At 45.6% G+C, this 12,146-nt stretch overlaps 7 protein-coding genes across 7 annotated transcripts; 2 read left to right on the plus strand and 5 right to left on the minus strand.

Annotated features, from left to right (window-relative positions):
* Positions 1 to 111: 111 nt before the first annotated feature.
* Positions 112 to 1,379, minus strand: OGAPODRAFT_10877 (uncharacterized protein; the record flags this gene model as incomplete). Its single annotated transcript, XM_018353244.1, has 2 exons — positions 112 to 1,245; positions 1,308 to 1,379. The coding sequence occupies 2 exons, from the start codon at positions 1,377 to 1,379 to the stop codon at positions 112 to 114; spliced, it is 1,206 nt and encodes a 401-aa protein (XP_018212976.1).
* Positions 1,380 to 1,503: 124 nt separating this feature from the next.
* Positions 1,504 to 3,768, minus strand: OGAPODRAFT_74529 (uncharacterized protein; the record flags this gene model as incomplete). Its single annotated transcript, XM_018355899.1, has 1 exon — positions 1,504 to 3,768. The coding sequence occupies one exon, from the start codon at positions 3,766 to 3,768 to the stop codon at positions 1,504 to 1,506; it is 2,265 nt and encodes a 754-aa protein (XP_018212977.1).
* Positions 3,769 to 3,904: 136 nt separating this feature from the next.
* OGAPODRAFT_96478 (uncharacterized protein) lies at positions 3,905 to 4,975 on the minus strand (the record flags this gene model as incomplete). The annotated part of the gene is made up of 1 exon (XM_018357900.1): positions 3,905 to 4,975. The coding sequence occupies one exon, from the start codon at positions 4,973 to 4,975 to the stop codon at positions 3,938 to 3,940; it is 1,038 nt and encodes a 345-aa protein (XP_018212978.1). The 3' UTR covers positions 3,905 to 3,937.
* OGAPODRAFT_80974 (uncharacterized protein) lies at positions 4,963 to 7,072 on the minus strand. The gene has a single exon (XM_018356477.1). The coding sequence runs from the start codon at positions 6,994 to 6,996 to the stop codon at positions 5,143 to 5,145; it is 1,854 nt and encodes a 617-aa protein (XP_018212979.1). The 5' UTR covers positions 6,997 to 7,072; the 3' UTR covers positions 4,963 to 5,142.
* OGAPODRAFT_22613 (uncharacterized protein) lies at positions 6,824 to 7,785 on the minus strand (the record flags this gene model as incomplete). The annotated part of the gene is made up of 2 exons (XM_018355218.1): positions 6,824 to 6,889; positions 7,204 to 7,785. The coding sequence occupies 2 exons, from the start codon at positions 7,783 to 7,785 to the stop codon at positions 6,824 to 6,826; spliced, it is 648 nt and encodes a 215-aa protein (XP_018212980.1).
* Positions 7,786 to 8,218: 433 nt separating this feature from the next.
* On the plus strand, positions 8,219 to 9,095 carry OGAPODRAFT_91802 (uncharacterized protein; the record flags this gene model as incomplete). Its single annotated transcript, XM_018357038.1, has 1 exon — positions 8,219 to 9,095. One exon carries the CDS (start codon positions 8,219 to 8,221, stop codon positions 8,948 to 8,950), a length of 732 nt encoding a protein of 243 aa, XP_018212981.1. The 3' UTR covers positions 8,951 to 9,095.
* Positions 9,096 to 9,357: 262 nt separating this feature from the next.
* On the plus strand, positions 9,358 to 12,024 carry OGAPODRAFT_15136 (uncharacterized protein). The gene has a single exon (XM_018353521.1). It carries the CDS (start codon positions 9,418 to 9,420, stop codon positions 12,001 to 12,003), a length of 2,586 nt encoding a protein of 861 aa, XP_018212982.1. The 5' UTR covers positions 9,358 to 9,417; the 3' UTR covers positions 12,004 to 12,024.
* Positions 12,025 to 12,146: the final 122 nt, after the last annotated feature.

Below are 12,146 nucleotides of genomic sequence, written 5' to 3' on the forward strand. Positions count from 1 at the left end.
AGATTTTATTTAATATCATATTTAATTATGCAATGCAGAGGGTTTCTGAATGAAATTGAGCAAAGTAGCCATAATCTAGAGTATGCAATTCTCGATTAGCGTTATTGGTTATTAGATGAATAAAGTTATCGCAAACCAGGCAATCATAGTGATCCAAAGAGCCACCCCTGTTCTATCTTTACTTTTCCTTCCCTCATTGGCCACAGCTTGGACTGCGGGCGAGCTCTGGATCTGAATATCAGCAGGATCCACAGTCCATGAAGTCGCGCTGTTAGCCCAAACAAGACACGAACTTTCAGAAGCACTGATCACTGAGGTGACGGTAAAGTAAGAAGATTCAGTAACGGTAGGCAGGATGGTTGCAGAAGTAGTCTGAGCAGAAGTCTGAGCAGTGGATATAGTTGAAGACGCAATGGTGGAAACCACTGTGGTTGGATATAGAGTTGAAATTAGCGTTTGGTAGCCAGTGGTCAAGCTATAAGATTCGATAACTCTTGTATCCCAAGCGATATAGGTTTCTGTCACCACCTTTTCTGTGGTAGTCGTAAAGTAGCTGGTAAAGTACTGTGTTTTATAATCTGTGTAAAGAGAGTAAGAAGAACCATAGAGAATGGAAGTGACGGTCTCATACTCAATACTATTGGTGGAATGATTGAAGTACCCGAGGAAACTTGTTGTGGACACAGGATATGTGTAAATTGATGTTGCTGTTGCTTCAACAATCAAAGACGATTCGGGAATAGTTTGCGTTGAAGTGGAAACCTGCGAATTCACATACGTAAGTGCTTCTGTATGGGTCACAAGCAACACAATGGCCGAGCTGGTAGATATAACATACGTATTAGTTGACAGCTTGCCAATCACTGTTGTGACTACCTCATTTGTATTTGTTGGAGAAGTCGAAGAGGGACCTTCGGTGAGCACTGTGGTGGCAGGTGTTGTTTGCAGGGTGCTCGTGGCTGTAGTGGAAGTGTATGGCGTAGTAAGTGCAACAGTAGAGGTAATAGTTGATGACAAGGAGCTAGAAGAGGTTGTGGCTTCAGCAGTGGTTGTTGTCTCCTGAGTCGTGGGAGAAGAGGTAGTCGGGGAGGAAGAAGAAGAGGAGGTGGGTTGCTCCACCGAGGACGATGTGGAGGGAGAGGAGGTGGTAGAGGTTGGCTCAGAAGTATCAGTGTTGATAGTTCCTTGCAAAGAAGAAGGGGTAGTGATTAGGATACAACCATCACATGAGAAATCCGGGTTCCACTAAAAGGGGTTAGTTTGATACAAAAGGTTTTCTTCACTTGGTGAGGTGAGAGTCCACTTACTCTAGTAGTGTACCCAGAAACAATCTGGGCAAAGGTTAAGGCTAAGTAAGCGACTAGGAATTGAAGCTTCATTTGGATGGAATTAGGTTGAGACCGATTCTGGTATAAATACAACTTGACAAAGGGGAAAAAAGGGGATCAAGTTTCACCCTAAAATTTCACCGTCATAAAGTGTCAAATATAGTACATTTTATTGCTATCTCCTAGAGTGATTTTTTGTTTCCTCCAACGCCTTATCTAGATCTTTCAATAAAGTGCTCCACCTTGGTGCACTTTTAACCTGACTGGAGGCCAAGTTAGAGTCACTGCCTGCTGGCTTCAGGCGCTCGTCATCGTCACTTTCGTCAGAGGTTTCTTCGAAGTCACTGTCGTCAAATTCTAGTCCAGTATAGCTGCATATAGCTTCCATAGCATCCTCCCAACCAGTAACGTTGAAAACACTCGATCTTCTAGGGGACGGATTCAGGTTTGGGGGCGTACTTATTTCAACAAAAATATTCTTCGACGTAGGAAGCCGGTTCAGTTCGCTCAGCGGAGTAACCGACAACACCACGGTAGCGAGATCGTCAAGTTCAGAATAAGGACTTTTGTCCCGAAAGCTCTGTAAAACTGCGGAGAGAGTGTCGTCCGTCCCCCAGTGGAGCTTGTTCTCGTCGGCAGTTGGAGTCACATCGCTCAGCAGCTTCTGGTACTCGTCAATCTTACTGAAGAGATCCTCCTTCTCATCGTCGTCGGCCACATCAAAATTCAGCGTACTCAACACCTGAGACTCCGGACGCAACTGCAAAGAAGAAGTAAATATCATGCATATCTGAATCTTGACCATCAATAAACTGCGCACGATGTTTTTTATGGATACTAATGAATGGTGTGAGGGAGTGAGTTGGTTGATAACAATAATCATTGCGGTCGGCTTACGACTAAACACCAGCGAATTAATGGTAGCTTCGTAGAATTTTGGGTCCACGCCTGGCGGAAGTTGTTGGGGTGTTTCGGTTTCGTTGAATTTGAGCATTTCGTAGAATTCGTCCTCTTTCACTGTTGTGGTAATCAAACCGCTCGGAAACTCCGTGTTGAGGTTGGTCAACGCCACCCCCCATTTTTCCAGCACCTCCTCCTCCGAACAGCTCAAATACAGTAGTTGGGAGCCAAACTGAGCCTTCACCACTGTTGGTGAAGGAATTTGAGATTTTAGGGAGTGGTCGATTGAATACGTTTTGATCGTGCTAGCGCACAAATCCACAAGCACAAGCATGCGTTCAAACAAGTAACAGTAGCATTCATCCCACAGCACAAGGTCATCGCTTATCTCCAACTTGTCAAAGAGGCGCAAATCACCGAATGAGTCCACGGCCAACTGATTAAGTCTAACGGTATCAAATTTTTGGGACTGGAGCATGATCAGCTCCCCTATAAATTTTGACCGCAGAAGATAGATTGGAAAGTCGCTTGTCCACGAACTCTTCATCCTTGAGGAATCCAAGGGCAAAGTTGTCGTGCTGCCTGATTCCGGTACTGCTTGGACGGATACCGATGATATAATGGAAGATACAGCAGAAATTGATGACCCACGCGAAGGCTTTTTGGCGTGTCTTTGATGCACCCATTGATCTGCTCTATTGCGCTGTGCGATCAGTGGAGAGGATCCGTTGGAGCCCGGTTGAGAATTTGGCTGGCGATAATGAAAACTATGTGCTGGCTCCGGTTTTCTGACAGGCACTGTCAAGGTGTTAGTGATCATTTGGTCGGCAACTGCCTGGGATGCAGGAACTGCTCGCACGTTTTGATGACACTTGGGACAATGAGGGAAATATACAGTCGCCACTGAAGCCGCCAACGGTACTTTTGAAATATTGACGAATTCCATCTCCAACAGGAGACATTTCTCATGGCAGCTATGTTGACACCTAAGCTCTATTATACCTTCAGGGTCCATTTTCTCAGACTTGTACAGTAGCATGGACTGCAGAGGAAGATCACAGAATATACACGAGTCTGGTATCGAATTCTTGCGCTTTGATTCAGGTGAGCTTTGTTGCGACGAGGTTGTTGTACCCCTTATATTGGGAGACTTGTATGGTTCTTGGAGCCTAGGAGAGGTGATTTTAGTACTCTTCAAAGGCCTGGATTGATTATTCTGAGACGGAAGTGAATTTCCCGAGTTACTAACTGCGCTCCGCGGCGAGCCAAAGCTGAATTTCTCTGTAAACTTGCCAAACTTCTTCGAGATTTCGTGCGCAGCAGGACTGAACACCGTTGGGCTTTGTGATTGAGGATGTGTCCCTGAAGATGGTGATATTTGTGTTTCTTTGCGAGTTTTGCGTGGTCTTGATGGAGAAGTACGTGGTGAGGCCGAAAAGGACTTTTCCAGCGAGCTAGTCAAATTTTCCAGCGACTCTGCGCCCAGCAAGCCACTTGAGTTCACATGGAATTTTTTGCTCGAGTCTCCTACCTTACTCATATCGCTTGAGGTAGGGTTGGAGCCATCCGATGTATTGATATACGTGTGAAACAATTGATAAAAGGTGTGTGTTTCAAAATTTCAAGGTGTGAAAAATGTTAACACTGCCTGATAAACGGTTTTCAAGGTACGGGAAAAAAAATTAATACTGTATTTACTCGTACATAGACTAGGTGGCCTCCTGAAGACTAATGATTCGGGACAGATGTTGCGAGTCGTCGGGACCAGGCTCTGTGGCTGGAGCGTCGCCGCCTCCAGTAAATTGTGCCGTACGCTCAATGGCGTTTTGACTAGGCATAAAGATCACTTTGGCATTTGAGCTCTCGGCCATTTTTTGCATAGCATCCAAGTACCGGATTTGCATAGCAGCTTTAGATGCCAAAACATCTGCGGCTTTTCTCATCAATTTGGCGCTTTCGACCTCTGCTCTGGCCTGAATAATCTTGGATTCTCCAATTCTCTTGGCCTCTGCTGCCATGGAAAGCGAGTTGGAGACTCCTGGTGGCAGGCTGAAATCTTTGATAAGAAGACTCTCCACCTTAACACCCCAGCTGGCTGCAGGCTCCGCGATTATCTCCTCGATCGACTGAGCGATTTCTTCTCGTCTCTCGATAGCGTCCTGCAAGTTTCTGGCACCTAAAACTTGACGTAAAGTAGTTTGCGTTCGTTCTCTCAGCGAGTCCTCAATGTCATAAACAGTGAAAAATGCGGTGTGAGGCTCAACCACTTGGTAGTACAGTACACTCGACAAAGTAATAGAAACATTATCTTTAGTGTAGCAAGACAGTGTCGGGATCTGCATTGTCTTGAGCATCACATTAGACTGATGAAGCTTCTCGCTCAAAGGATTAACTTTGACGAGACCAGGGTCCACTGCTTTATACAATTGACCGAACTTAGTAATTAATCCGACATGTCCTTGATCCACATCCTTGTACGGATTAGGGAAGCAGAAGCAGCAGGGAATGGTTCCCAGGGCTCCAAAACAGGATCCAACCCCGTCGATGAACGAACCGTACCAGCCATTATCGGGCGTATCCCATTCGAAAGCATAAGACACCTGGAAATCCTCTCTCGCTCTTGGTTGCTGAGTAACGATAGGCCTTGAGGTGTCTCGACCAGGATGTTTCTTCAGGTCGAAAGTGTCAGGGTAATTGCTTTCATAGTCGTTGGTTCCTATTTGGGTCGGTTCAGAGTTAGACGTCATGTTAGTCGATAAAGGGGCAGAGTACTGTTCTTATATAGATTACTGATATAGTGCCTATTGTTCTCGGCTGTGCATACGGAGCCTGATTTTTTGTGGAGACTGGTGACCTATCATGTTGGGCTGCATGACGCAATCTGATAGCTAACAGATGACGTCATTCTATTTATTCAAAAGCTATTACCTCGGCTATTATGAGTAGCCGAGAGGTAGTTGGTGAAATCGTTCGAGTCGTTGGAGTTGAATCTTGAATTTTTGGGCCGTACGGTCAGCGGCGCGTCGCTGTCCGAATCTTTTTCATGATCTACCGGGGCTGAGTAGTTGAAATTGGAAGGGTTTTGAATAAAAAAGGGGTCGCTTAGATCAAAGCCCAGTAGTGGATCTACAGTCACAGATGAATCAAGCTGGTCAACGCCCGAGTATTGGTCATCCGTGGTTTTGGTTTGTTGCGGCAATGGAAACAGCTGCTGTTTCGGATCATAGTAATCCAAATTGTAATTTCCAAGACTGATCTGGGATAACGAGTTGCCACTATTGCTCATGTAAAAGGGAACACGTTCCGGAGAGTCTTGACCTGGAAGGTTGGTCACTCTGGTATGATCCTGCGATAGATGCTCAGGCACATTGTGAACTTGTATCTTGGAGTTTGAGGAAATCGGGATATTGTCCTCTTGGATGGGCGTCATTGCAAGCTGGAACAATCCCGAGGCTCGAGATTGTGGCCCCAGTTCAGCCTTGTGTTCAGAGTTCCTCAGATTCAAAGATGAATTTTGCTTTTGTACCTCTGCGTGCATCTTGAAGTAATTGTCGCACATTTCGTTGATGTACTGCATGATACGAACGACGTTAGGCCTCCAGTAATCAAGATCCACAATCTCAAAGAGATGCGATAGTTGTCGGCGTACTGCACCGATGGCATCAGAGTACATGTATAGCTTGCTGTACCCCAAATGCATCACAGTATACATCACGACCAGGGTTTGGTAGAAGAAAGTGTAGAAGAAGGGATATATGTCATGGAATGATGGTTTGTGGAAGAAGTTGTTGCGTAACTCAACTAGCAGCTGAGCGTGCTCCAAAACCTTCAAGACCGAGTCTAAACAGCTCTCTAGCGATTTCTGGTAGCTTGACATGAAATGCTGGTGGAATTTAGCTCTATTACCGTACAGCATGATAAGATCATTAAGTGTATCGCAATCGGTATCCAGAAGACAGAATTTTTCTTCAGGTTCAGTTTCGCAAGGTCGCAATATCGTGAAACGGATGTCCAAAGGACAGCTATTGAGGAGCTCGCTCAGATTTAGCTGACTCAATGATTTGAATGAGTTTTTCCTTCTCGCTTTCTTGTCAATGACTGGCAATGTGATATAGCTTGGTTTGGATCTGTCTCGTCCCTTATAATTTCGCACTTCTCGTGTATCAGCTAGAATTTTTTCGTAAATTAGAACCTCGCTAACAAAGGCTTCGTCTATTTCCATAATGGTGTCGAAATTAATGTTGACTTTGTACGAGTCAATGAGAATGTTGGTGGACCTTTTCACCAGCTCTGCCAATCCAATTTTATAGTTGAGTCTAATCTCATAGTTTCTCAGTAAAGGTTGGAACGTGAAAGTGACAGGATTCGGGCGACCTAAGACAGAGCAAAGTGTGGCAGACACGAAATTAATCACAAACCACAAAGAGGCCCGTTGATTTTTTTTCACAATGTCGAGAGCAGCTTCGCTATTTTCTTTTTTGAGTGTATCGGCAATGGTCTCATCGTAGACATGTAGCCCAAGAGAGTACGCCGCACTAACAATGCGGAAAAGTAGATTCCAGGACCTTTCTATCTGGTTGTTGAAATATAGATCTTCACACTCCAGAATGTAAGCACGCAGACTGGTGGTAGTTTCCACCTGAATGCCTGATTTCAAGTTCCTGTACTGCTTGTACAACAGCGGCCTCGTGCGCTCGTAGGTAATATTGTATTCCTGAAAGAGCGGATCGCTCGCGGGCACAGAACGCAACACAACAATAAGCACCATGATGATGAGCAGCAAGGTATCATCATCGTCCTTCCAGGTTTTGGCGTTCTTGTAATTATCGAGGAACGATAACAACGGGGCCTGTTCAAGATAGTTGATGTAATGGAATCGAAGGTGGAAAAACTTGCACACAAGCTTGCGAATAAGTGAGATGTTTTCTTGTGTCTTTTGTTTGGCGGTCATTGATTTGGCCTTTTCCGGGTCAACCTGGTATAGAATTGGTAGCTGTCGTTTCTGCTTCATTTGCCTCTTGACATTAATAAAATCGTCAAACTCTCCGACATCTGCGTTGGATAGAGCTCTCGAAATCATAAACCGTGTCGAATTAGGCCCATAGTACATGGGGCCGGCCGGCTTGGAATTCCCTGAATCCTCTGCAGCATTGTCCTCATCGTACTCTTTCAGTTTATCACGTTTGTACTTCAGCTTGAGCTCTTTGATTTTGAGTTTCAATGCTTCGTTGTCTTTCCGCAAGTTTTGTATTATCTCGTCCTTGTCGTTTCCTGCGTCTCCGACTATCGCAGGATCATCTTCGGGTCCTCGTTTCGCAGGAATGGCCGGAGGCTCAGACTTGACAGTGCCACTGGTAGGCGACACTAAACCTGAGCTGAGCGAGTCTGCTTTCTCATCTTCTGGAGCATCTATTATGAATTGATCAACGCGAATGGAGCGGAACTTTTCTGGATAAGAACACTGTCGATTCCGTACTAAACACTGGTTGCAAGGTACCTGCTTGTTGCACTTGACTTTGCGCCTCCGGCACTCAACACAACTAATTGGCATCAACATGGCGGAAACCGTTGGAAGTGCAGAATGGGGAAAAACAGATCTACAGGTCCGCTATAATCTTTTTTTCGGCGCGGACAGGGCTGTGCAGTGTGGGGGTAAAAACCGAGGTTCTGGAGCAGAGTTATTCTTTGTATGTACTTCGAAGCCTGAGGAGGCAGTATGACTAGCATAGAGGGCCGTATTGATGGTTGGTAGTTGTCTCCGAAAATTTTGGCTGCTTTGTTTCCCAAACCCTTTGCCGTTATCGGGTTGCGAAATTGCCAACTACTGAGCCGAGAAACACCCGTGAACGCGTAATGTGAGAACACAATAAAAAAAAATAAACTCGACCTGGATTCGAGCTACTGACTCTGGTCACGTGAGATAGCGTAGTTGCTCTTCTAATCTTAAATAAAGCCGAGAAGTGAAAAAAGTTCCAATCAATTCCAACACCATGTTTTCCAGACAATTGCTGAGATTCGCAACCAGAGCCACTCCAGCTTTCAGAAGATTCATCACTTTCGATGCCGCAAGCCAGCCAAGAATCAGAATTGGCTCTACTGTTCCAAATTTCACTGCTCCAACCACTCACGGTGACATCGACTTCCACAAATACATTGGTGACTCTTGGACCGTGTTGTTTTCCCACCCAGCTGACTTCACCCCTGTGTGCACTACCGAGTTGGGTGCATTTGCCAAATTGAAACCAGAGTTCGATGCCAGAAACGTCAAGCTCATTGGTCTCTCTGCTGAGGGTGTTGAGAAGCACAAGTCTTGGGTTAAGGACATTGAAGAAGTTGCTTTGGACAACAAGCCATTCTCCTACCCAATCATTGGTGATGAATCCAAGGAAGTTGCTTACTTGTTCGACATGGTTGACGAGGAAGGCTTCAAGAACTTGGGCAACGGCCCTGTGCAAACCATTAGATCCGTCTTCATCATCGATCCTGCTAAGAAAGTTAGACTGATCATGACTTATCCTGCTTCTTGCGGTAGAAACAGTGCTGAGGTTTTGAGAGTCATTGATGCTTTGCAAACTGGCGACAAGAATGGCGTCGTTACACCTATTGACTGGACTGTTGGTCAGGATGTGATCATCCCTCCTTCCGTGTCAAACGAGGCTGCTAAGGAGAAATTTGGTGACTTCAAGGAGGTTAAGCCATACCTTAGATTCACCAAGCTCTAAATGCGTATTCAGTATCCAATACAGAACTATACTATTCACCCGTACACCACCACGCTGACGTAACCTGATATTTTTTTGTACTTGTTCCCAATTGGTTTACTCCGTTCCGAGAATAGCTGACAATTTACCTGGCCATAACCCTAATTGTGTCCCACACCAAATATTATATATCCGGTAGAACCGGCCAATTAAAGTTACATAATTATCTAGCACTGTCTTAGAATTATAGGCTTACGTACATTTTGTGGGGGAAAAGTGTCGTTCTCGACTTAACTTGGTGTAAAGAAGCCTGGACACAAGATAGTTTTTTTTTTAAGGACTTTGCTTAAAACATTACCATCCACCGTTCATCTGCCTCAGAGTGAATATTCCGTTTCAAAGCCTGTTCACGGTTATCTAGAGCTATAATTCGCTATTCATTGGTTTGTCGAATCTAAATTCGATGCGCGAGACCTGTTGATCATATCATGTCCAATATTTCGATAAGTGGATCAGTCAACAGACCAGAGGTGCCGATGATCGCACCAAAAGTTGAAACCGACGACGAATCAGTGCTAGCCGACTCCCCATATGCTCCAAGACTTAAAAGAGCGTTTTCCTCAGCAGAAAGCGCTAGCAATCCGAAAAGGACCAAAGATGAGGAAAATTCACCCTCATCTTCCGGCCATGCCGCTGGCCACCGCCCAGTGACCTCATGTACTCACTGTCGCCAGCACAAGATCAAATGTAATGCTTCCGAACGCTTTCCTGTTCCTTGTTCTCGCTGTGAGCGCATGGACTTGAAATGCGAGATAGACCCCCAGTTCAGGCCCAAAAAAGGCTCTCAACTTCAGTCTCTTCGTAATGATGTGGACGAACTGCGAAAGAAAATTGAGTTCCTGACGAAAAATGAATCACTGATCTCCAATGTCCTCCAGTCCTCAAACCCAGATCTTTTACAAGAACTGAAGGAAAAGAAACCAGTACAGAATTTCCAACCTTCACATGCACCGTCTACCGTCGAACAAAGTCAGGGCCCTCCAAGACCCGCAGTGACGGAGCTAAACCCCCTTCCTGTTTCCCAGACAAACTCGGTGAAGAGCAACGGTTCGGTATCCGAATTCATATTGGGTGACGTGAAAATCTCGTATGAGAAAGCCACAGAATTACATCAAAGGTTCATCGTTCACTATCTGCCTTATCTACCCATTATGATATCGAATGATTGTGTTCAGCTGTATCAGCAATCACAACTTCTATTCTGGACCGTTATGCTCACTGCATGTCTTTCTGACCCTGAGCCATCTTTATACATTTCTTTGGCGTCTCTCATCAAACAGCTTGCCATCGAGACATGCTGGATCAAGACTCCCAGAAGTACTCACATTGTGCAGGCGCTTCTGATACTGGGAACCTGGCCATTACCTAACCAGAAAGTTTTGGATGACTGCTCCTACAGATTTGTTGGACTGGCGAAAAGTTTGTCACTTCAGCTGGGGTTGCACAGAGGCAAATTCATCAGCGAGTTCTCTAGAACCCAGGTGGCTCTCCCGGATGCGGAAAAATGGCGCACAAGAACATGGTTGGCCGTGTTTTTTGCTGACCAGTTTTGGGCATCAAACCTGGGTCTCCCGTCATCGATGCAGACAGATTTTCTGCTCGAGCAGGCCCGTATTGACCAGTCGCTGCCGAAGAATTTCCGATGCTTAATTTCGTTGGCCATATTCCAGGCAAAACTCGTGAGTGTGATGGGATCGAGCGTGACAAGTCCTGACGGTCTCATGGACCCGCGGAACAGAGCAGGGGCTCTGGCAATTTTGGAAAGAGAGCTTGAACGGTTGGCGTACAAACTGCAAATTAATGATATCGTGGTAGAAAGCTACTATCTTTATGTCCAGCTGATGGTGTGCTGCTTTGCTTTTCTTCCAGAGACGCCCAGCGAAGATCAAACCAAATATGTCACGCAAGCTTACCTTTCTGCAACTAGAATTATTACAATAGTTTCAAAACTGACTGAGTCCAGGCAACTCACCGAATATCCTATCTATGTGCGACAGTCGGTTTCCATGGCTGCTTTTGTACTATTCAGGCTCCATTTGACACCATATTTATTACCGAAGTACATCGACTCCGCCAGACAGTCAATCGTCACCGTTCACCGGCTGTTCCGCAATATGCTCGCTGCTTGGAAGGATGTTGAGAATGATATCAGCCGAACTGCCACTGTGCTCGAAAAGCTCAATTTCGTCATCATCACACATCCTGAGCTTTTCACAGACACAGATGGTATTATCGCAAGAATGCGGTCCCACTTAACAGGCTCGTTGTTCTACGATCTGGTTTGGTGTATCCATGAGGCTAGAAGAAGGTTGATCGCTGAACAAAACGCGCCGGTCAAGGAAAGTAAACCGAAAAGCAGTCGCAAAGTGCTCCCATTACCTTTTTACAATCAAATCACGAAAGACGACTTCAGAGCAATTACTACCACAACACCAAATGGAACGACAGTGACTACATTGGTGCCTACTCACCAAGCAATTTCCAATGCGCGGGCGAACGCATCTGCTGCCGGATTGTCAGATCCTACCGAAATCAACGGGATTCCTCTTGCCATGCTCGAGGCCACTGGCTCTCTACCTGACAAAAGCAAAAACACTGGAAATGGCACGCATTCTGATTCAATGGACCCTCCAAAAGTTCAACTACATAACAAGATGGCCACGAAAGCACGGAAGAGAAGCAAAAGTACAAATGCTGCCGGTGTCCCAGCAAGACCTATTGCCCCAGCGCCTCCTAAAACACCATCTGGAACTCCTCTGCCGATGGAACAGTCGCTCTTTGGCCCTCCTGTAGATGCCCCAGTGATGTCTCAATTGCCACCACAGGTAGTGTCGCAAACACCCTCTGCTTCCAACTCCAGAAGCAACTCGAATGAGCAATCGCCAAACTCCGATGTGCTAACCAACAATCTGTTCATTGATTCCATATTTCAACAACAAGGCGGTGCTAATTGGATGGACAACACGGATGATTTCTTGGGCTGGTTTGACATAAATATGGCTCCTGAATTTTAATGTACGTACGTTCGTAATAGCTAATAGGTATATTCTTAACAGTTTTATTCATCTTCCGCGGCCTCAGTCTCGTCTGAAGGATCGATGACTCCGCCCTGGCCCAATGCAAACACAGTCTCGCTCTCTGCCAAACATGGACTATC

This window comes from Ogataea polymorpha (genome assembly GCF_001664045.1).
Source record: "Ogataea polymorpha strain NCYC 495 leu1.1 chromosome Unknown OGAPOscaffold_1, whole genome shotgun sequence".
Taxonomy (NCBI): Eukaryota; Fungi; Ascomycota; class Pichiomycetes; order Pichiales; family Pichiaceae; genus Ogataea; species Ogataea polymorpha.